The 19,792-nt window shown below is 51.8% G+C and overlaps 3 protein-coding genes across 12 annotated transcripts; 1 reads left to right on the plus strand and 2 right to left on the minus strand.

The window, feature by feature from the left end:
• Window positions 1–1,372: 1,372 nt before the first annotated feature.
• On the minus strand, window positions 1,373–4,218 carry LRRN4CL (LRRN4 C-terminal like). The gene is made up of 2 exons (XM_042904765.1): window positions 3,437–4,218; window positions 1,373–2,857 (listed from the first exon to the last, which is right to left on the minus strand). The coding sequence occupies exon 2, from the start codon at window positions 2,850–2,852 to the stop codon at window positions 2,130–2,132; it is 723 nt and encodes a 240-aa protein (XP_042760699.1). The 5' UTR covers window positions 2,853–2,857; window positions 3,437–4,218; the 3' UTR covers window positions 1,373–2,129.
• A 72-nt stretch (window positions 4,219–4,290) lies between these two features.
• Window positions 4,291–16,622, minus strand: BSCL2 (BSCL2 lipid droplet biogenesis associated, seipin). Of its 9 annotated transcripts, none has more exons than XM_042904762.1 (12): window positions 16,480–16,622; window positions 14,046–14,251; window positions 12,296–12,612; window positions 10,788–10,869; window positions 7,064–7,207; window positions 5,912–6,046; window positions 5,633–5,730; window positions 5,347–5,488; window positions 5,120–5,186; window positions 4,866–4,955; window positions 4,682–4,762; window positions 4,291–4,544 (listed from the first exon to the last, which is right to left on the minus strand). In XM_042904762.1, the coding sequence occupies exons 2-12, from the start codon at window positions 14,151–14,153 to the stop codon at window positions 4,384–4,386; spliced, it is 1,425 nt and encodes a 474-aa protein (XP_042760696.1). In that variant the 5' UTR covers window positions 14,154–14,251; window positions 16,480–16,622; the 3' UTR covers window positions 4,291–4,383. The 9 variants fall into 9 exon arrangements, with proteins under 9 accessions (XP_042760696.1, XP_042760694.1, XP_042760697.1 ...); XM_042904760.1 differs by having other exon boundaries at window positions 4,866–4,958; XM_042904763.1 differs by having other exon boundaries at window positions 4,866–4,949; window positions 16,480–16,621.
• On the plus strand, window positions 13,858–15,958 carry GNG3 (G protein subunit gamma 3). Of its 2 annotated transcripts, none has more exons than XM_042904767.1 (4): window positions 13,858–13,886; window positions 14,639–14,860; window positions 15,290–15,389; window positions 15,672–15,958. In XM_042904767.1, the coding sequence occupies exons 3-4, from the start codon at window positions 15,291–15,293 to the stop codon at window positions 15,798–15,800; spliced, it is 228 nt and encodes a 75-aa protein (XP_042760701.1). In that variant the 5' UTR covers window positions 13,858–13,886; window positions 14,639–14,860; window position 15,290; the 3' UTR covers window positions 15,801–15,958. The 2 variants fall into 2 exon arrangements, with proteins under 2 accessions (XP_042760701.1, XP_042760700.1); XM_042904766.1 differs by lacking the exon at window positions 13,858–13,886 and adding an exon at window positions 14,193–14,274.
• Window positions 16,623–19,792: the final 3,170 nt, after the last annotated feature.

Genomic DNA, 19,792 nt, shown 5'->3' on the forward strand with positions numbered 1-19,792 from the left:
TGCTTTTCCAGGCGCCTGCACCTACGAGTCCCTCCGCCTGGGCTGTCCTGCCTCTTTGGTGGGACTGGTTAATTCCCAATTTCAGACTGGACCCCAGGTTTGCTTTCTAAGGGAATCCTGCTTTGAGCAACCCCCATCCACCTCCCAGCTCCAGTATTTACCCCCTTAAGCATTTATTCCCCTGTGTAGTCCTCGTTGATTACTTAGCCCTACACGCTAAGGGCTGTTAGATCCCTTAAGGTAAACTCACTTTGAATGTTTATAAGGAGGCAGAGTCATACTAAGTTACTAACATTGATAGTATATGCCCTGGACTTTTATAGAATTAATGTATATTTAATCATCACAACAATCTATTTGATTATACTACTGCTAGTCACAGGAAACACACACAGAAAAATGTCACAAAGCTGGTCAATAGCTAAGCTAGGATCCAAACCCATGCAGTATGCATTCACTACACCACTGTGCTATGTTGCCTCTCCATAGTGGAGGGAACATCAGCTTTGGAGCTGGGCATCCTAACTCCTTACTTGTAGCCTCAAACCGTTTAGAACCTCAAATTTCTCATCTCCTCAAAGGGGACACCGTCTTTTGTAATAATGCGGTGAAGAGTAAGTAAGAATGCTTGCAAAGCACGTCTTGAGTAAGGAGAGAGTGGGTCCTCGTTATTTGTAAATGAATAAATGCTGAGGAAATACAGGAAGCAAATTAAAAAAGGGACAAAGTATTCACTACAGTGTGGCAAGTGCATTATAGATAACAAATGTATTCTAAATTTATCCTAGAGGTCCAGTAATTTTTTTTAAATCCATAATTATGTAGGACTGTGTTCTTTCATCTACTTCCAGGTCAGTACCCTATAGAAATGCAAACATGTGAGGATACACAGAGACATCACAACAAACACTGAAGACAAATGTTCCATTAAAGGGCGACAACTTCTGTCAGTTAAGGAGCATCGTCCTATGGAAAGTTATGCAGCCTTTGACATAACTAAGGAGGTTACAATTTGCCACAAATCATGGAACGTTGTGGAACATTATCCGTCATCCCTTTAGTGAATAAAGAAAACATTTGCACTGAACAAAGCACTGCTCTGCTAGGGGGTGATTACCTCCCGAGAAAAAGGGGAACTTTCCTTTATATTCTTCAGTAGTGCTTGAAACTCGTAGAAATGTTATTTCAATAATTAAAAGTTATAAGACCAGCAAAAACGAGGATTGTACTCTGTAGCCATCCCAGACTTTTCTACATCCAGTTAAGTGAAAGAGAAATTCGAAAATACACACTACTCTGGGGGGAAAAAGGACACACGATGCTGAAAAATAGGTGTGTGGAGGGAAATGAAAAGGATCATGAAAAATGCAAATGTCTTCCTTTAACATATCCTTTAATGTTGGTACAGTGGATGTGCAATAAACACAAATTGAGGGGAAGTGGGGGACATCCCTTGGGTTTGGGGGTCCCAGACAACAGCTCAGGCAGGTCCCTCTTTCCATCCCGTGTCAGCCATTCATTTTCACCCACTTCAGACACAGGTGGATTCTGACCCCGGTGTGCCCATCTTTGATATCTAAACAAAAGGCAACAGCGGGAATAGCCTTGCCCCAAACTCCCATCCTGCAGCAGCTTGTTCTCAAAATCCCATTGAGGCCACCAATGCGCCAGAGCCCTTTTGAGGGTGTATGACAGGGGTTGCGATTGGCTAACTACAGCCAACAGGTCTAATGTGGCCGGGGCCTGATTCCTCAGACCCATGAGCTAAGAATGGTTTCTCTGTTTTTACACTGTCGCATGGCTAAGGAAGTACCTATGCAATACCTTTGCTTTTGTCCTCTGGACCTGCAAAGGCTAAATCATTTACTATCTGGTCCTTTAAGTAAAAAGTTCCCAATGCCTTCTGCTCTGTTCCAAACCTTGGCCTGGAGCAGGACAGAAAGTCTGGGACCTGAACAAGCTCTCAGGTTGAGCACTGAGACTCAGCTGGGGCCCGAGTGCCTGGCCACCGACTCTGCTGTCCAGGCTGCTCAGGGCAGCAGTGGGAACTGCCTCCTCCCAGGGAGTCCAGGCCGAGCTCTGCTCCCTAAGCCTAGGCTCCGCTGGGCCTGAGAGGCCCCCAGGCTGCTTCAGAGCCCTGCTGCGGGTCGGGAGGCCACCCGGCGGCGGGGGCAGCCCCAGCGCTCTCGCAGGCAGAAATGCCAGACCAGAGCAGAGCAGCTCAGCAGGGCCAGCACTGTGCCCACCCCGATAGCCACGTGGACCAGGGTAAGCGGTCTGGGGGGCACGGCCAGCCTCCTGCAGGGCCCGAAGGGAGGGCCACCCACCTCCTCGAGGCCCTCCCCACCTGCCTGCGGCACGCTGCTTTCTCCAGCCCCATTTGCAGCCACCACGCAAACGACGTAAGCGCCCCCGGACTTCAGGCCCTTCAGTTCTGCTCTGCGGACAGTAGAGTTGAGGGGGGGACCCTTCTGGGGAGCCCCGTTGCCCTCCCATAGCAGCAGCCAGTATTGGTGGACCGGAGAGAAGGGGGCGCACCAGTGCACCACTGCGCTGCCATCCTCGGCCACCACGTGCACCTCTCCCAGGCGCGGAGGGTCGGGCGGCTGCGTGGGGCTGGAGAGCCCAGGGCACAGGCAGGCCCTGGGTCCAGCCCTCTGCAGCTCCTTGCACGGCACCTGAAGGTGACGGCAATGGTCATAGTCACAGGGGACGGCCCGCAAAGGAGGCCGTGGCCGGGGTGTCTCATCTTTGTCCTCTTCCTTAAGGTCTTGAGGGGCCAAGGACTGCGTTCTGGGAACCAAGGAGAAGGTGACAGCCAGGAGCCACAGAAGACAGGGAGAGCCCAGCATGGGGCCTGCAAGGGAAGGAGGTGGATAGGTCAAGACTGCCCAGACGCCATGTCTTCTAGGGCCCTTCCCTCAACAAAATCTCCAGGGACGGGGAACACAGCTGGGGGCCAGGAGGAGACCAAGAGAGAGGAGGAAAGGAGACTGACACTCTTAATTTGTCCACCAACTTCTGAACAGGCGATATGTACTTGGTTTTGGGCAAAAAAAACAAGCAAACAAAAAAACCCCCAAATATAGTCTGACACATGGGTGTGTGACCAGCCATGTGCGAAGTACCAGAAACAGTTAATGAATAAGCAAAGTGCTGGAGGGGAAAAGAAGAGGAAATGATTTATTCAGCCTGGGGAAGAAAGGTGGAATATTTCCCAGCTGCCACCCAGAGAAAAGATCTAAGTAAAACAATCATCGGTGGGAGACAGACACAAAAACCCAAAAGGAGACCGAAATGAGAGAGGAGAGGGAACAGAAGGGGAAACTAAGGACCTTGGAACCCTCTCCACCTGTCAAGGGAGTTCCAGTCCCTGCCTGCTCCCCCCCCCCAACCACCTCCCACCACTCTTCCCTGGCCCCCAGCAGCCTCTCACCGGTGGGTGGGTCTTGCGGCAGCTCAAATCTTCAAGCAGACGTCTTTGGGTCTGAGGCTGAGCCCCCAGGCGCACAGGCTGCGCAGTCAGGTTTTGTCAGTGTCTTCTCTTCAATTTCAATTCTCTTTTGGCTCGAAGCTTTTATACCCTTCAACTATGATGTCACCACGTAGCCCCCCTCCCCGGCCCCCCCTCTATCCCCGTGAATGCCAAGAAGCGGGCTGGTCCCTTCAGAGGGCCTGAGTCACGGGGCCAGGGAAGGGGGTGGGGGGGAGCCACATGCAGCTGTTTCATCTGGAGGCCGGGATGCCTGGGTTCTGAAAGGGGATTGGAATGTGGAAAGCAGCCAGGAGCTGAGAATCAAAAGGCTGAAGTTATGTGGAGGGGTGAGGAGGGGAGCATGAAACAGAGGGCCACCTGGCTGGAATCAGAGAAGAAAACAGCCGTGGGCAGCATGGGGCCTGGGCTACAAAATGCTGTTTCGGTAAAAATCATACCACATCCATGGCAGTCATTTCCTGTCTTCTGCCTCCCAATGGACGGAGAAAGGGAGGGGTGCACAGGCCAGAATGATGTAGCCCAGCTCTCCAGACCCGCCCTACATGATCCCCCTCCCCAGAGGGAGATGAAAGAATCACGTGGATGGAGTGGGCAGGATAGGTTTTCTCTCCTTGGACCTCCTAGGTTTGTGAACGGGAACAGCTGTACCCAAAACAGTCCAAGGTCTGGAGGCCTTCCCCACCGGCAGCCCCCAACAAGACAACCTCCTCCAATTCGGGGTGGCAAGGACGATGCCTGGGGAACACGGGATTTCCAATGGCCTTGAATCCATTTCAAGGAGTCAGGGAAGCAGCTGGCATGAAAATAGTTTATTGGGGGAAGCCACAGGAAAGGGAAGGGAGGCAGGTGGGAAAGGGCTGGAATGTGGGGACTCTGCCTCGTTCTCTTCAGGAACTAGAGCAGGTGGGCCGCTGTCGGAGATTGCCCACAGAGGGTTCAGAGCTGCCCAGAGTCTCCGGGGCAGGGGCAGGGGCAGAGGCAGGGGCAGGGGCAGGGGCAGGAAGGTTGGCCTCCGTCAGCAAAGCTGCATCCACCCAAGAGCCTGAACCTGGGCCAGGGGAGGGAGAAACAAAGTTAAATCGGAAATTAACCAACCAGGGGCCCTTCTCCCCCAACCAATATAATGTCCCCCCTACCCACATGCCACCCCACTCCGCCTGGGCCCCTGTGCCGAGTGCCCCTCACCATCACTGGCCTCTGGCTCCAGCTCCTCCTCTCCAGTCAAGGGCTGCTGATCGCGTTTCTCCTCCTCCGAGAGCTGACCCTCTGCAGCCACAAGGGGAACGCAGAGGTCAGACTGGAAGAGGCTGAAGGGGACACCTGAGGAGGTGTTAGGAAGGAGGATGGGAGAGCTGCGGCACCACCATACCTGCCCCTGGCGGGTCTTCAGGGCTCTCACCGCAGTCCTCTGTGATGTCTGACAGCTGCGTTGACTCCTCCTGGCCTTGGGGCCCTGTGCCTCCAGAGCGGGGAGAGGGCAGGGGAGGGCTAGGGTGGCTGCACCCAGGCGACGCCTCCTCCAGCCTGTCCTCTGACCCTCAGCCCAGCTGTGGGGGGCCTAAAGCTTCACCCTGGATAACACGGGAGTCCCCTGTCACCCAGCTCCCCAACCGTCATGCCCACCTGGAGGGTGGGCAGAGATTCTTCGCTGCACTGCCTTCCGGGAACTGTCTCTTTTCCGGACGTTTACCTGTGGAGGAGAAATTAGTGAGCAGCAAGGGTGTGCTTCCCGCGCAGTGATCTGGGCCCTAACGCCCGAGCCCCATGACACGCCCCAGCCCGCCCCTCAGTTAAAGAAGGATCATGAAGTTGGGGGGCGGGGCAGGGGGAGAGAGGAGGTCCTTCGTGACCTGCAGAGACAAGCGGTGGCGGGGCCAGATGCCCCCCCACACCCACTGCATGTAGCTGAAGAGCACGATGACGCTGAGGAACGTGAAGTTGCTGGCGATGCCGATGAAGGCACAGGTCATCGGGAAGTTGTACAGCAAGTACCTGAGGCAGGAAGTGGGCAGCGGTTACTGGAAAGCACCAGCCTCCCCGCTTCCCAGAAATCATTTCTGGGGAAGTTCAAGGCAGTTTCCCTCCAAGACAGCCCCCAGGGGAGCTGCGGAGGCCCCCACTCGAGCGGCTCCTCACCTGAGCCCGGTGAAGTGGGCGTGGATGCGGAGGTAGGCTCCGTACATCTGGACGCGCTTGCTGTGGATCTCGATGATCGCGCCGGTGGTCGGCACATACTGCGGAGGGCGGGGCAGCGAGCGTCAGGCCGGGGTCCTGCTGCTGTCACTCTTCCCAGCCCAATCTGAGCCCCACTTGCGGCGTCTGTGGCCGCCCCTGCTGACGGAGCCCAGAGGCTCCTCAGGTAGAACTCTGAGCTCCTGGGGAGAGCAGTCTCTAGTCTTCCTTCGCCCCCCTTACCGAGTTCTCTCTGTATTCCGGGTAGAGCTCCACCTCCAGGAGCTGCTTCTGCTCTGCAAAGCCAAACAGCAGGAGGCTAGAGAAGACCAGTGTGTCAAGCATCTGGAGCAGGTTTGAGCGGTAATGCAACATCACCTGCCGGAGCCAGGGCGAGGAGGGGAGAGGTTGGGGATGGGTACCCCCAGACTGCCGCCGCCCTACCAACCCCTCAACCTTCCTCGGGTCCCCTGCTCCCTCATTTCCACTTCCTACCATGCCCCCACCCCCCCCAAACAAGCCTTGGCCCAATCATTCCAACTGCTTGAGTAACATCCCTCCTCTCCTCAATCCACGTCTCCATTCCAGCGCAGCAAAGGTCCCTCTTCTAAGAACTTCATGGGTTAAGCCCAACACTGTCTCTGATCTTTCCCCCACGCAGTTCTACGATCCAGAATAGACCCTACGTTCCAGTGCTCCAGCTGAAGCATTTTTCCCCGTGTAGACATTCAGAGATACGCTTCATCACGTGGCTCTGTTGACAGTTCATGTTAAGAATGGAGTCTTGGGGCCTGGGTGGCTCAGTCGGTTAAGCAGCCGACTTCAGCTCAGGTCATGATATCACGGTTCGTGAGTTCGAGCCCCGTGTCGGGCTTTGTGCTGACAGCTCAGAGCCTGGAGCCTACTTCGGAGTCTGTGTCTCCCTTTCTCTCTGCCCCTCCCCTGCTTGCTCTCTCTCTCTCTCTCTCAAAACTAAACATTAAAAAAAAAAAAAAAAGAATGGAGTCTAATATTTATTGCACGCCCACCATGTGCTAAACCCTAACTGGTCTTGCTATGGGACCATTACTTTCATACCCAGTTAATAAGGCTTTGTAACCAAGGAGTTAAAGAAGTAGTCTCTCAGCTAGTAGGTTTCTGAGACAGAATGCCAGCAGACATCCGCCGGGCTCTAAAGAAGCCCATTTTGGCTCCCCTCTTCAGGCTTTGCCCCAAAGCTGGACGTGCTCATCAGATACCTGGGGTGTCTGTCTGGCTTGGTAAACTGACTCCTCTTCCCGATCCTGATGTGTCTGTGACCTCCAGAGCTAGGATGTTTTCTCCTGGAACCCTACCCAGATATTCTGCCATCCGCTGTCATCGCCACACCCTCCCAGATAGGCCACGGACACTTACGGAGCGTGAAGAAGTGGAGATGATTCGGCCACCTCTGGTGTAGCATGAAATGGTGACTAAGAACATGCCCAAGTCTTGATTCACAGGGGACTCTGGCAGCTCAAGCTCTAAGGTGACGCGGTACGGCTGTCCATACATCAGCACCTGCCCAAGGTAGCCCCCATCTCTCTTCAAAAAATTTTGTTTTTAATTGTACGGTCTCTGTTCCACTTCCCCCCATCCCTCCGAATAGGGCCACAATCTCCCTGATTAGCGGAGCAGGCCTCTCAGGGCTCTCATCCCAGGAGGGTGCTGCCCCCTTGTGGTGGCCAGGTCCCTCCTACTTCGGAGAGCTTCGGCATCCTATGCTTTGGCTAAACCGCTCTCTGCTCTGTTCTGAGAAAGGCTGCGTCACACATTTCTTTTCCAAAAGTGAACCATCCTGTTGCCAACTGGGCCATCTGTGACTCAGGCCTCTGTCCCCGTGAGGCCATCCCCCTGGGCCCAGCCCGCCTTCACTTATATTATTAATTAACCAAGCACCAACTCCCGAGCCACCTCTCAGGCTCTGTCACTCCAGATCATCTTTGTGTCACTCTGGGTCCTTACCTGGCTTCTTTTGGTAGAACCCTGAGACTCACAGTGGGAAGGCGTCTTCATTGGGCTTAACCTCAAAAAGCTAAAGATTTGCCACCAAACATACCCTAGTTTTTCCTGACCATTCCTGTACTCTTCTAACCCTTTATTCAGCTCTCAGCTGTAGCATGACCTCAGGGTGCATATACAAGAATCACAGGGGCAAGAGTAAAGTTTCTGTATTTAAGGGAACGGATTTTTTCTTTCTTTTTTTTTTTTTTGAGAGAGAGAGAGAGCACGGGGGAGGGGCAGAAAGAGAGACAGAGGATCTGAAGCAGGCTCTGTGCTGACAGCAGACAGCCTGATGTGGGGCTTGAACTCACAAACCATGAGACCATGACCTGAGCCGAAGTGGCACACTTAACCGACTGAGCCATCCAGGGACCCCCAAGGGGAATGAATTTAAAAAAACCAAAACCAAAACCCAACCCATAGTGAATCGCCTCCAAAATCCAGATATGATTGAGGGTGTGTTGAGCACTATCACTAAGGTAAAACGTGGAAAACTACTTCTCAAAGTCCTTTTTTATACAGATTCTGCTTTTCAGAATGAAGTACTATCTGTTGGAAAAAAAAAAAATGGATTCCATGACATTCCTAGCCCCCAGAAGAGGCCTGATGAAGCCAGCTGCTTCACTGAATTCTTTGCAACATTATAGTACGTAGTTCTCAGGGTGGGTTGGAGGGAAATAGAGTGACTCCAAGCTTATGGGTAGGAGTTTCTTTTTGGGGTGATTCAAATGCTCTAAAATTGTGCTGGTTGCTTAAAGTCTGCATACGCTAGAAACGACAGAACTATAGATTTTAAATGGGTGAATTGTATAGTATGTGAGTTATAGCTCAATAAAGCTGTTTCATATATGTTTTTATTTTTTATTATTTTTTTAAAGCTTATTTATTTTTGAGAGAAAGAGACACACAGAGTGTGAGTCGGGGAGGGGCAGAGAGAGAGGGAGACACAGAATCTAAAGCAGGCTCCAGGCTCTGAGCTGTCAGCACAGAGCCCGACGTGGGGCCGGAACTCACAAACGGTGAGATCAGACCCGAGCTGAAGTCAGACGCCTAACCGACTGAGCCACCCAGGAGTCCCATATAGATGTTTTTAAACTAGTAATTCCGTCTAAATAAACATCATCTCCTCCAATGGGATCGATCCACGGAATTGAATGTCAGAATCTTGAGAATGACTCCACACTTTTGTTCACATCTGTCTGCCTGATGGGCAGATTCCCCTCCTGTTCCTCCTTTCCCACCCAACAATCACCCTTCCTTAAAAGGTCTACTTTGAGCCTCTCCCTCCAATCCTTCACAACTTCTTCTGAAATGCAGAATCTGTATCTTACACTCTGCTACTTTATATAATGAACGAAATGATCAACCCGCTTTAATTACCAGGGACTACCCTGATTGGAGTCCCTGATATTGACATCCCCTCACCCTTCATCTTTCCCTTCCTTCCTCATCCAGCAGCCTCACACACAATTGTTTTAGGCTCTCTGAGCCACCATGCGGATCTCCACAATGGACAGCCACACGACTGTATGCACCATTTCAGGTGCAGATGTTCTGTGGCTTTGTTTCTAATTCCTTCTCAATGTATTCCATTTATTATTATTTTGAGCCACAGAAGCACACTGAATCAATGCCTTCACAGACGACTCTGTCATGATCTCCAAACTCCTTTCCCGGCAGGATTAAAATGAGAAATCTCTGCCTTGCAACATCCAACATTCTACCTCACTACTTTGAAATCTTCCATTTGGGACCCACTCACCTGGGACCCAAGGTAAGTGTTCTTGATAGTGTATGGCTACCTGGTGGTTGACTGGAAGGAGGGAAAGGATACGCAATCTCCCAGGTTATTGTATTGTCAAACAAGTCCAGGCTAAACACCAATCCCAGGGGACCCCAGATGCTAATGCTTACACTCCTCCCTTCAGAGTGACCATTTATTTCTATCCTGTGTAAGTCAGTGTCCTCTCAAGAACCACTTTTAAAAGACACTTTCCGGGGTGCCTGGGTGGCTCAGTCGGTTAAGCGGCCGACTTCGGCTCAGGTCCTGATCTCGCGGTCCATGGGTTCGAGCCCCGCGTCGGGCTCTGTGCTGACAGCTCAGAGCCTGGAGCCTGTTTAGATTCTGTGTCTCCCTCTCTCTGACCCTCCCCTGTTCATGCTCTGTCTCTCCCTCTCTCAAAAATAAATAAAACGTTAAAAAAATTTAAAAAAAAAAAGACACTTTCCAGGGGCACCTGGGTGGCTCAGTCAATTAGGCACGCAGTTGATTCTTGATTTTGGCTCAGGTCATGATTTCACGGTTCATGAGATTGAGCCCTGGGTTGGGCTCTGTGCTGAGCGTGGAGCCTGCTTGGGATTCATATTCATTCATTCTCTCTCTCTTTCTCTCTCTCTCCGGATTCATATTCTCTCCTCCTCCTCCCTCCCTCCCTCCCTTTCTGTCCCTCCCTGGCTTGCTCTCTCAAAATAAATAAACATTAAATAAAGTTCTTAGTAAGTTTGACCACTGATTATTACTAATTATGTTGCTAACGACTCAAAACACTCTGGTCATCAAAAACAATGTTGATGCTCCAAAGGTCCTTTTGAAGTGTTCAGGGAGCCTACCCTTTTCAGAGCCTCCACCAGCTTGCCTAATATAAATAGATGCACCCCAATTCTGCATTTCCCAGGGATTCTGGGTTTGTTGAAGTCATACCGGCACGTGGCCCATCTCCTGGCACAGTACCCTTTGTAACGGCAGGTTACACATATTTGTCAACAGTTTCATAATCTTACATACAGGCTTTCAAAACGCTTGGGTGGTTTCCATCCCAGTCCAGTGACATAGCTGATTGGTTGATTCACATTCACTGAGGTCTAAAACACATCTAATAGCTAGAGCTTGTCTGAAATAATCTGAGAGAGCATCGCTAACATCTGCAGCAGGAACATCCACACGCTTCAGATTTTACTTTTCCTTTAACCTCCTTTTCCTTGAGAGCCTTCCTCTTAGTCTCCATTGCTCAATCCCTGCTCACCAGGTCTTTTTCAAGCCCTCCGATTTCAAGTCTTCAGAGCTCTAATGAAACCTCTCTTCAGCTCCCATACTCACCCGATCACGTCCACCCTTAGCCAGCGAGACATTGGCAACAGGGAAGGAGCAGAGTAAGGAGGTGGAGGAATCACAGTCAGTCCTAGATGAGAATGGGGATGATACTCTGCTAAGTTAAGAGGGTCTGCCTTACCTGTCTGTACACTTCCTTGGGCCCCTAGGGCTCCCTCTTGTCCCCCATCCCTTCTTCCAGAACAGGCACCCTTCTCTCTGTCAGAGAGAGATGGAGAAGAAATGCAGCCAGGAGATTCAAGACACCTGAATGATTCTTTCTCTTCCTGCCACCTCAGCTCATCTCCTCTCATTAGAGTGGAAATTCTTAAGCAGGACTCCATGGACACTTCGTTGAACGGTTTCAGACTCAAATGTTTCTAAAGACCCACTTGGAGAGCTTCATAAAAATGCGGATTCCTGGGTCCTAGCCCCAGAGTCTGATTTAGTAGTTCTGGTCTGGGGCCTAGTTTGAGGAAAGTCCTCCCAAGGAATCCACAGATGGTCTTAAAGAGGCTGACACACCCCTCCAACTTGTAAGCAAAATTATACATGGGTGTGCGTATGTATATATACATATATATACACACATACATATACACATATGTGTATGCATACATATATATATATATATATATATATATATATATATATATATATGTAAAGATGTCTGTATAAGCTTTAAGTAAGTTCTACACCCAACATAAGGCTTGAATTCATGACCCTGAGATCAAGGGTCACATGCCCTCCCGACTGAGCCAGACAGATACTCCCTTGCATACATGTTTTTATAGCAGAAAGGGCCATAGCTTTCATGAGATCTATGCCTCCTAAAAGTTTAAGCAGCTCTGACTTAGAAATTACAGTTCATGATCAGGGACTCAAGACGGGGGAGGGGGGAAAATGACTTTGGACCATTGATAACAATGTCCTTGTCAGCATCTCTAGATTAGTCCTATGGCTCATGTTAAGAGAAGGGGAGATGATTTGGTTAAGGCCCGTAAAATCAGAAGGAACTGAAGTCCCAGGCAAGAAGCAGGACTCTGGGACTTTAGGTACCTAGTCACTTTGTGCTTGCATAATCTCTATTGTGCAGGATTATCAGGAGGGGGAGGAAGGCAACTTGTTGCTTTCCTAATACGTTCTTTACTGAAGGCTAGCTTAGTTCTGAGATGACTCGAGGGATGTGGTTGGCTAAGAGGTCTAGAGCGGCCCTGAGAGAGGTCTGATCCAACCCAAACAGAACAGACCCACACAGTGACAGCCTAAAAGAGGGATTTTTTTTTTCCTTCTTTTTAATCAAAGATTTCAGTAACCAGAGGTAGAGCTAGGACCTCAGAGCACTACCAACCCAGAGCTCCCTCAGCCTTGGGCTGTGGAAGGTAAGAAATCATATAAACACACTGGGCTCCAATGTTCTCCTCTGTAAATGAGGGGGTTGAACTGAATAAGCTCTAAGGGCCCTAACAGCAATTCTCTCAAAGGATGACTCCACTTCAGGAGAAGACCCCTCTCACCTGTAGTAGAAATGCACAGGGCTGAGGTGGCTGACTGTCGGCATGTAGGAATAGTAGAAAGAGCCGTAGAGGAAGACAGACACCCAGAGCAGGAGAAGGACGGTACAGAAGAGCACCCCAAACTGCAGCAGCAGCTTGCGGGCACGACCCGCCAAGACGTGGCCCACCTCCTGGGCCCACAGCAAGGCGGGTACTGGTGGGTCATTGACCATGGCAGGGAGTGCGGAGTGTCTGGCCCCAGGTTCAGGCTTTGAGTTCTTAGCTGCTCGGTCACTTGGACGCCACCCCTGGCCATGGGATGAAGAAGCTGGTGGTTCCTGGAAAAAGACGGAGAGGGGGGGAAAAATGGCTCTTTCCCCAGGGATGGTGGAGACAACAAGGACAAGTTTACTGGACTGGCTTGGAGGAACCAGAGATAGCTGGACAGACACAGCATAGACTTTGTTTCATATGGCTTTTCTCCAAATGGCTACGCTTCCCAACCAATTATCCCTTCCCTTTCTTTCACTGTGCTTTCTTCACCCCCAGTGACAGAACAACTTCGCTGAATTTGTCCTCTGGACACCTGATTCTGGGACAGGGTACCTTGACACTCATCCATAGCAATATATAATATACATAAAACGAGCACCTTAAAAGGCTTTTACACACGTGATGACACGGAGTCCACACTGCGAGGTGGCTGCACGGAGAGGCTGCGCGACTTGCCTAAGGTCGTACAGCCGCACTGAGAGCCAGCTGCCTAAGTGCCGTCAGAACTGTCTCCGGAGTTTCTCCTCTCCCGAGCGCACAACTGCGCTCGCTCCCGGACAGGGCCGCCCTCCACGCCGGGCCGGGAGTCCTGCAGCCAACGGCCGCTCCCCGCCACCACCCCTTCCGGCTGGCGGTGGGCGCGGCGCCCGGAGCCCCCACCGAACCGCGCCCCCAGGGAAACCAGCCCGCCCGCCGCCGCAGCTCTGCAGACTCACCAGCTCGCGGGCTGCCGGGGCAACGGCTACAAGAGACTTCCGCCTCCCGTGGAAGCCCCGCCCCCTCCCGCCGGCCGCCTCTGCGGCCCCGGGAGGCGGGACCTCACTCAGGGGAGGAGCCCGGCGCAAGGGGCGGGGTCTGCCGGGCGGCGGGTTTCCCACCTCGCGCTCCGCGCAGAGTCTCTCCCTGCGGTGGGTTACCCAAACCAAAGAGGACAAGCGCCTTCCTTCAGGCCTCAAGATTTGCCCCCACGGCATGCTATGAGTCAGCAGCATCCCCCCCTCAGACCGGCCCTCCGCCCACCTTCACCACCGGCCATTTAAACCCCGCAAAGGGGGAAAGAGGCGGTTATCCAGCTGGCGCTGATTTTTGTCGCCCACAGCTCCTTGCACCTGTAGGCGTCCTAGGCGGAGGGCACTGCCGGCTGGCCGGCTGGCCCCTATTCACAGCTGTGATAGTATTTCAGCTCCGTGTTTTGTCTCCAGCATTTGGGATCGACCTCCTCTGACCCTAACTAGACTCCCTCAGAGTCCCCACAGCGCACCAATCTAGACTAGATCTTGGCAGACGGTACCTTCTATTTTGTACATGACTCTTCACCCCGAATAACATCCCTCAGAGGGTAAGGTCGGTGTACGTCTTTGCATTCCACACAGCACCAAGCACAGCTCTGCAGGTCTGGGAAGTATTCTATCAAACCAATTCCCCCCACCCAAAACCCACCCAGGAAGCCCATCTGTTTCAATAAACACCCAATGACTCTCCCCACAATTCCCCCTACCTCTTCTTTGTCCGATTCTTTGATCTGGTATCTGCACACCTCTTTCCCCCCAGCTTCTTGTTCTTTAGGCATCTTCCTGACGTCCCTTGTCGCCCCTGGATCTTCCATTCGAATCACTTGTGGCTAGAATATGAACTGGTTGGTGATCTAGAAGCTGGTTACCTGTAGCTCATCACATTTTCCTGGGTATAGGGAATGGAGGGTCCCTGGGAAAGACAAGAAGATTCAGGTACTACATGCTATGTCAGAGCGGAGGGAGGAGGGGAGGGCGACTGCCCAGCTGATGTCAGATTTTCAAATGAGCAGGGTCCCCCGCAGCCAGTACTGACTCCACTGCAGGGGATGTCACAGGTCCAGACCACCCCATTTAAAGGGGGGGGGGGGGAGGAGAGTCGGCCTGGGCCTCAGCTCCTTCCAGCTCCTTCGTAGCCCAGACTCAGAATGCCTGCAATGGGGGAAGGGCAGCTAAGAGAGACCGGTAACAGTGGGGGTGTGTGTAGGGGCTGCAGTCAGCAGCCAGGCTCCCCCATTGGCCGGGCAGTTGGTATGCTCCAGTATCCGAGCAGCTCCTTCTAGCATCCTTCATCCTTCAGGTACCAGCGTCTGGGCAGTGCTGGAGCTTCAGGAACTGGGTCCAGCCCTCGACGGACCTCTGCCCCGACCCTCCCCAGTGGCCTTCTTTGTGTCAGCTGCTTCGGCTGCTGCAGCAGATACTTTCAGCGGCAACTCCCTGCAAGGTGGGGCACCCATCTCAAGCAGGTTTTGTGCACCCCACTGACTACTCCCCAGGGCTGCCACACTGCCTGTGGCTTCAGGTGAGTAGGGAGCATCCTGCTTTTCTCCCGTTGGGGCTCAAGGGGGCAGGTGGGGGTTACGTGCCCTCCTCAACAGGGCGGGGCTCTTGCTGGTTGAGGCTTCCAGAGCTGGGAACACATGGCTGGAAGAGCCAAAAAGCCTTAAATCGTTTGTATGTTTAATGATCTGTGGCCCAGGTCGTGTGGGAATTTGGGGGGGGGGGGGGGTATCTCATCCCACCTTCTCCATTTCCTTAGCCTGGGAAGACAGGGATGGGAAAGGCCCCTGGAGGATGGAGATTCGAGAAACAAAATACTGGGCCACATGACCCCAGCCTTGTAAAGGCAGATGAAAAATGAACATGGGAGGGGGGGGGGGGTCTTCAGAGAAGATTAGGCAGCACCCACCCACCTCCATTATGCTCCGAGCTATCCCTCTCTTTTCTCCAGGATGAAAGGGGAGACCCCTGTGAACAGCACTATGAGTATTGGGCAAGCCCGCAAGATGGTGGAACAGCTTAAGATTGAAGCCAGCTTGTGCCGGATAAAGGTGGGTGGACCCTGGATCCTATTAGTTGGCCCACTTGTGCTGTAGGTCCCCAAACCTCAGGTTAAGAGAGGTTTTCTTTCCTTGACTCCCTGCCATCAGGGGAGGAGTCTCCGGTTCTGTAAGGGCAGCCGTCCCCTGGCCGCTGGCCGCTGTCGGGAATGAGGGAAGAGAATACTGTCTTAAGGAGCCCTAGAGATGGCAAAAGAGAACCCATTTGGGGAGGGAGGCTGCAGCCCCTCTCAGGGGATCTGGCTAACCATTCCCCTCCTGGCTGTGTCCCAGGTGTCCAAGGCAGCAGCAGACTTGATGACTTACTGTGATGCCCACGCCTGCGAGGATCCCCTCATCACCCCTGTGCCCACTTCGGAGAACCCCTTCCGGGAGAAGAAGTTCTTCTGTGCCCTCCTCTGAGTCGCCCCGTCCCTCCCCACAAGCTCTTCACCTTTCCTTCTCCTAGGCCCTTCCTTAGGTCAGTAACTGTCTTGAGCCCCTGAGGGTCCCTGCATCCCATCCCTAGCCCTTGTCCAACCCTGTGAGGTTATCTGAAGCACAAGGCTCTCCGTCACCTATCTGTCGACCCCATTTCCTCGCCCACTTCGGCCGACCCCAAGTACCCCCTGACTAGGGGAGCCCCCTTAGCTCCGTCCCCAGAAGGGCCGTCCGACTGCCAGCGTCCTGCCGGCTTCTCTCTGTGACCCGCTCAGACAATGGAGAGAGGGATGGGCCGGGTGCTTGCTCTCAGTCTCACCTGGAGCTATCAGAAGGGTAAAGCCATTTGAAGAATAAAGTCATCCAGAGTCTCAGAGGACAGCTCCTGTGTTAGCGTTCTTGGGGAGAGGATCATCAATCTGTAGATCTGGGACTGTGTACGGCAGGTGAAAGGCTTGCCATACCCAAGGAATAGGGCTAGTCAAATCAGTTTAGGCACCGTCTAGGATCGGAGACCGCCTGGATTGGGGGGATGGCGGGCGCAAGAGAGCGTCTCGAGTGGAAGAATTTAGTTACAACAGACACTCAGGGGGCCACGGAAAGCACTCACACCCCCGCGCGCGCGCGAAAGCACTGAACGCAAATGAAAATGAAAACAGACCGAACAGGGCGGCTCTTAGGAAGGGATCTTGAGGGCAGTCGCAGACAGCAGGAACTCAGTAACGGAGGGGAGGAGCTCGGCCCCAGTTCCCGCGAAGGGGCAGGTTTTGCTTCTAAGATGGCCGCGCCCACAGTGGGCCCCTTTCCAAGATGGCCACCGCCAGGGGATCCGCGCCAATATGGCCGCCCCACGTCACTGGGTTTCACCGTACAGGGCTTCCGAGCTATCCCCATACTTAAAATGGCGGCCCCAGGCATCTGGAGTTCTCAATATGGTCCCTTCTGTGTTCATCTGGTCTCAAAATGGCTGCCCCTGCCCTCGTCAACTCGATGCCCATTCCTACCCACCCCGGAGTCTCGAAGTCGACGTCCCCCCAATCCAGGTGAAGGCACACAGGTGACTATAAGCAAAGATCGTGGGACAAGGGGACCCCGGCAAGCACAGCGTAGCAGGCGCTGGGAGTGTGGATCTTGCGAGGGAATCTCGTTTCTACTGCTTGCCAAGCAGAGGATGCCTTTGGAGTGTAAACAGAAGTGTGCGGTCAATGCCCGGCGCCGTTCCTCTCAGGCGCCCTTCCTTGGTTGCCTCCTGGTGTCCCTAGGAGCTGGATAAGCCCGAAACTGTTTCAGTTTGGGCTTCCTAGTAGAGCTTACTATGTTCCCCTTTCCCTCTCAGACCCATTCGGTCACATCCGCCAGAAACAACGTCCCCGCCCCTCGCGTGCCTACCAGCCTTCGTAGTGGTCCCAGCATGCTGTCTGGCCAGATGCCAAAACTAAGGCTTAAGGTCTCACGAGCGCCTCCCAGATTCAAACTTGGCGAGGTTTAGAAGCCCAGAATGCTCTTCTAGAAAAAAGCCTTTTCCTTCCAAGGGCGAACATATGGAGGTGGGACCAGGGCCAAGGCAGGTAAGCTAACAGTCCGAGGGTGTCTGCTTCTTATGCACTATCAACATCCCCCAAATTCAGGAATACATCCTAACCGTAGGAAGCCTAGGTCATGTTTCTTGCTGGAATATACTTTGCGGGGAGGGGGGGCGGGGTGCTGAAGGGAGGAGCCACCCTGAAGTAACAGAAGGGTGACCTGTTTTAGGGTGACCTGTTTTAGGGATAGCCATCACCCCCAGCTTCCCCACACCCCCACTTCCTTCACGCAGTAAGACAGTAAGCGTACAGGAATGCAGAGAGGAAACCAAGGGAATAAAGGGCATTCTACCAGGAACCGAACTTAGTCTCCTACGGATGTATCCACAGGTCCAGGGGCACCCGATGAACTTGGGGCACCTTCAGGAACAGCAGCTTTCCAGCTGCTGCTGAATTTCTGAGCCCTAACAGGCCCTGGAGGTAATCTAATTCATTACCTCATCCTACAGTGGGGACCCTACTACCCTCATTCTGTTCAGGAGTCCGCTTTAGTTTCTTCTTGGGTGTTTCATGAAAACTCCTGAAAGGATCAAGTCTATTTTAATCCCTGCATCCTGAAAGTGTCTGGCACATAGCTGGCACTCAAATATTTAATGAATGATTGTACTATATACGCTTAAGTAGCAAGCAATGCAGAGCAGTCACTAAGAACCTTGCTCTTTTTCTACTGCATCAAAGTGTTGGGCAAACTCCAGAAGAGTAAGTGAAAATTTCCACATAAGTTCAGACTTGGTAAAAAGCCAGAAGTGCTCAACAAAGGTAGTCTTGATAGGAGTTGTGTGTGTGTTGTTTTAAGCCTCTGCTTAATTTTTCTGCACAACTTTCATACTCCTCAGATTGGGGGTGATGGCTGTAGCCCTAGCTGGGGAAAAAGGGGGTTTAAGAGGTTACCAGAGACCAGACGTTAACTATAATTAACCACTAAAACTTATTAATTAGCTCTAACACTGAGTAACTTTAAATATTCCAGAGTATGGGCAAACACTGAAATCGAGGATAGCCTTTATATATACACAGCTGTAGGTCCCTGGGGTCTGAACATCTGTCTCGTACAGAGGGAGGAGTTAGAGCAGGACCTGTATCTGTTACAGCACAACCGTTCCCAAACTGGGGTTGTGAGCCTGTAGGCGTCTCAGCCTTAATGAGTCCTTGAACATGTATTAGAATTACAATTAGGATCAGTTAGTGCTAGTAATGCGGTGGTGCTTTTGTTAATTCAAGTGACATTCTCATTCCCCAAAATAAGCCCTATCTAACATCTTCCATGGTATAGGAAGGCTTTTCCTCCTAAGTGGCAACTAATCATTAATAAACTTACTTGGCTCCCAAATGGAACCGGCTTTACCTTGAACCTTAAGCATTTGAGTGGTTTTAGTACAGGCCAAATGGATCATGATTTATCATGTATTTTCTTCTACTCCAGTGGCCCAGGCGCTCAGAAGCAGGCACTAAGGAGGCTAACAATCATCAAGTGAATAGCAGAATCAGAAGGGAGTAAGAGCCACGCAAGAGGAAAACCAGCCTTGGTTGAACCCAGTATGACTTGAGGAAGCAGCACCAGAAATCGGTCAATCCATCCCCCCCCATGACACACTCCACCCCAGTCAGTGCAGCCACAGGAGATAGGGTGAATTCAATCCAAATGGTTATTTATTCTAAAACTGGAAGCTACGGTGCCTACATTTTTGCCAGGATGTAATGAGAACAGGGGAGGAAAAAGTTACAGATGTAAACAATGACACAGTTACATTTTTTTTTTTTAAACGGTAAAACCCTTTTTTACTGGCCACTTCCAAGAATGCTTTACAGGTTGTGCAAAAACATTTACAGGCTCCATGTGGTGTTTGTTTTTCTCACAAGCATTTCCATCTACAACAACTACAAAAGACGTCTGATAAAACACTAAACAAGTCTTCTAAGGAAAACAAGGCTAGGGATCCCTCTTGGTAAATCCACATTTTCCCCGTAACAAATTTTTTTTTTTTTTTTTTTTCCACAATAAAAAGACAGAAACAAAACCCAGACATCTACAGTTGCTGCAAGGGATCTCTTGGGCTAAACCAACAAGGATGTGGCAGTTTCACTCTTCATCCATCAGAAAAACAGCGTTTTTGTTTTTTTTTTTAAAGATGACTTTCTGGTGTCAAAAATTAACAGCAAGTACCTTCCCCTGGCTCCCCCCACCCCCCCAATCGGCTTAAGCTCTTTGCCCCCCCCCCCCCCGCCGGCCCTGAGGGCCTAGCACCCCCAAACCATGTGAGAGACTCTAAAAAGATACTATTCGCTGGAGGACTGAACATTTGAAAAGGGATGGCAACTTCCGCCTCAAAATTCAATTTTCTGTTGTGACATAATCTGGCCCTAAGGGAATTTCTTTGGGCTCCAGTTTTT

Source organism: Panthera leo, chromosome D1 (genome assembly GCF_018350215.1).
Source record: "Panthera leo isolate Ple1 chromosome D1, P.leo_Ple1_pat1.1, whole genome shotgun sequence".
NCBI lineage: Eukaryota > Metazoa > Chordata > Mammalia > Carnivora > Felidae > Panthera > Panthera leo.

Excerpts from the sequence above, each read along its gene's own strand:
- LRRN4CL (XM_042904765.1), bottom strand. The coding sequence starts at position 2,852 with ATGCTGGGCTCTCCCTGTCTTCTGTGGCTCCTGGCTGTCACCTTCTCC.
- BSCL2 (XM_042904760.1), bottom strand. The coding sequence starts at position 14,153 with ATGGAAGATCCAGGGGCGACAAGGGACGTCAGGAAGATGCCTAAAGAA. Across the intron at positions 6,047-7,063 it reads TCTCCACTTCTTCACGCTCC|GTGATGTTGCATTACCGCTC; the intron begins GTAAGTGTCCGT and ends TGGCTCCGGCAG. Across the intron at positions 4,959-5,119 it reads AATCTCTGCCCACCCTCCAG|GAGGCACAGGGCCCCAAGGC; the intron begins GTGGGCATGACG and ends CTCCCCGCTCTG.
- GNG3 (XM_042904767.1), top strand. The coding sequence starts at position 15,291 with ATGAAAGGGGAGACCCCTGTGAACAGCACTATGAGTATTGGGCAAGCC. Across the intron at positions 15,390-15,671 it reads CCAGCTTGTGCCGGATAAAG|GTGTCCAAGGCAGCAGCAGA; the intron begins GTGGGTGGACCC and ends GCTGTGTCCCAG.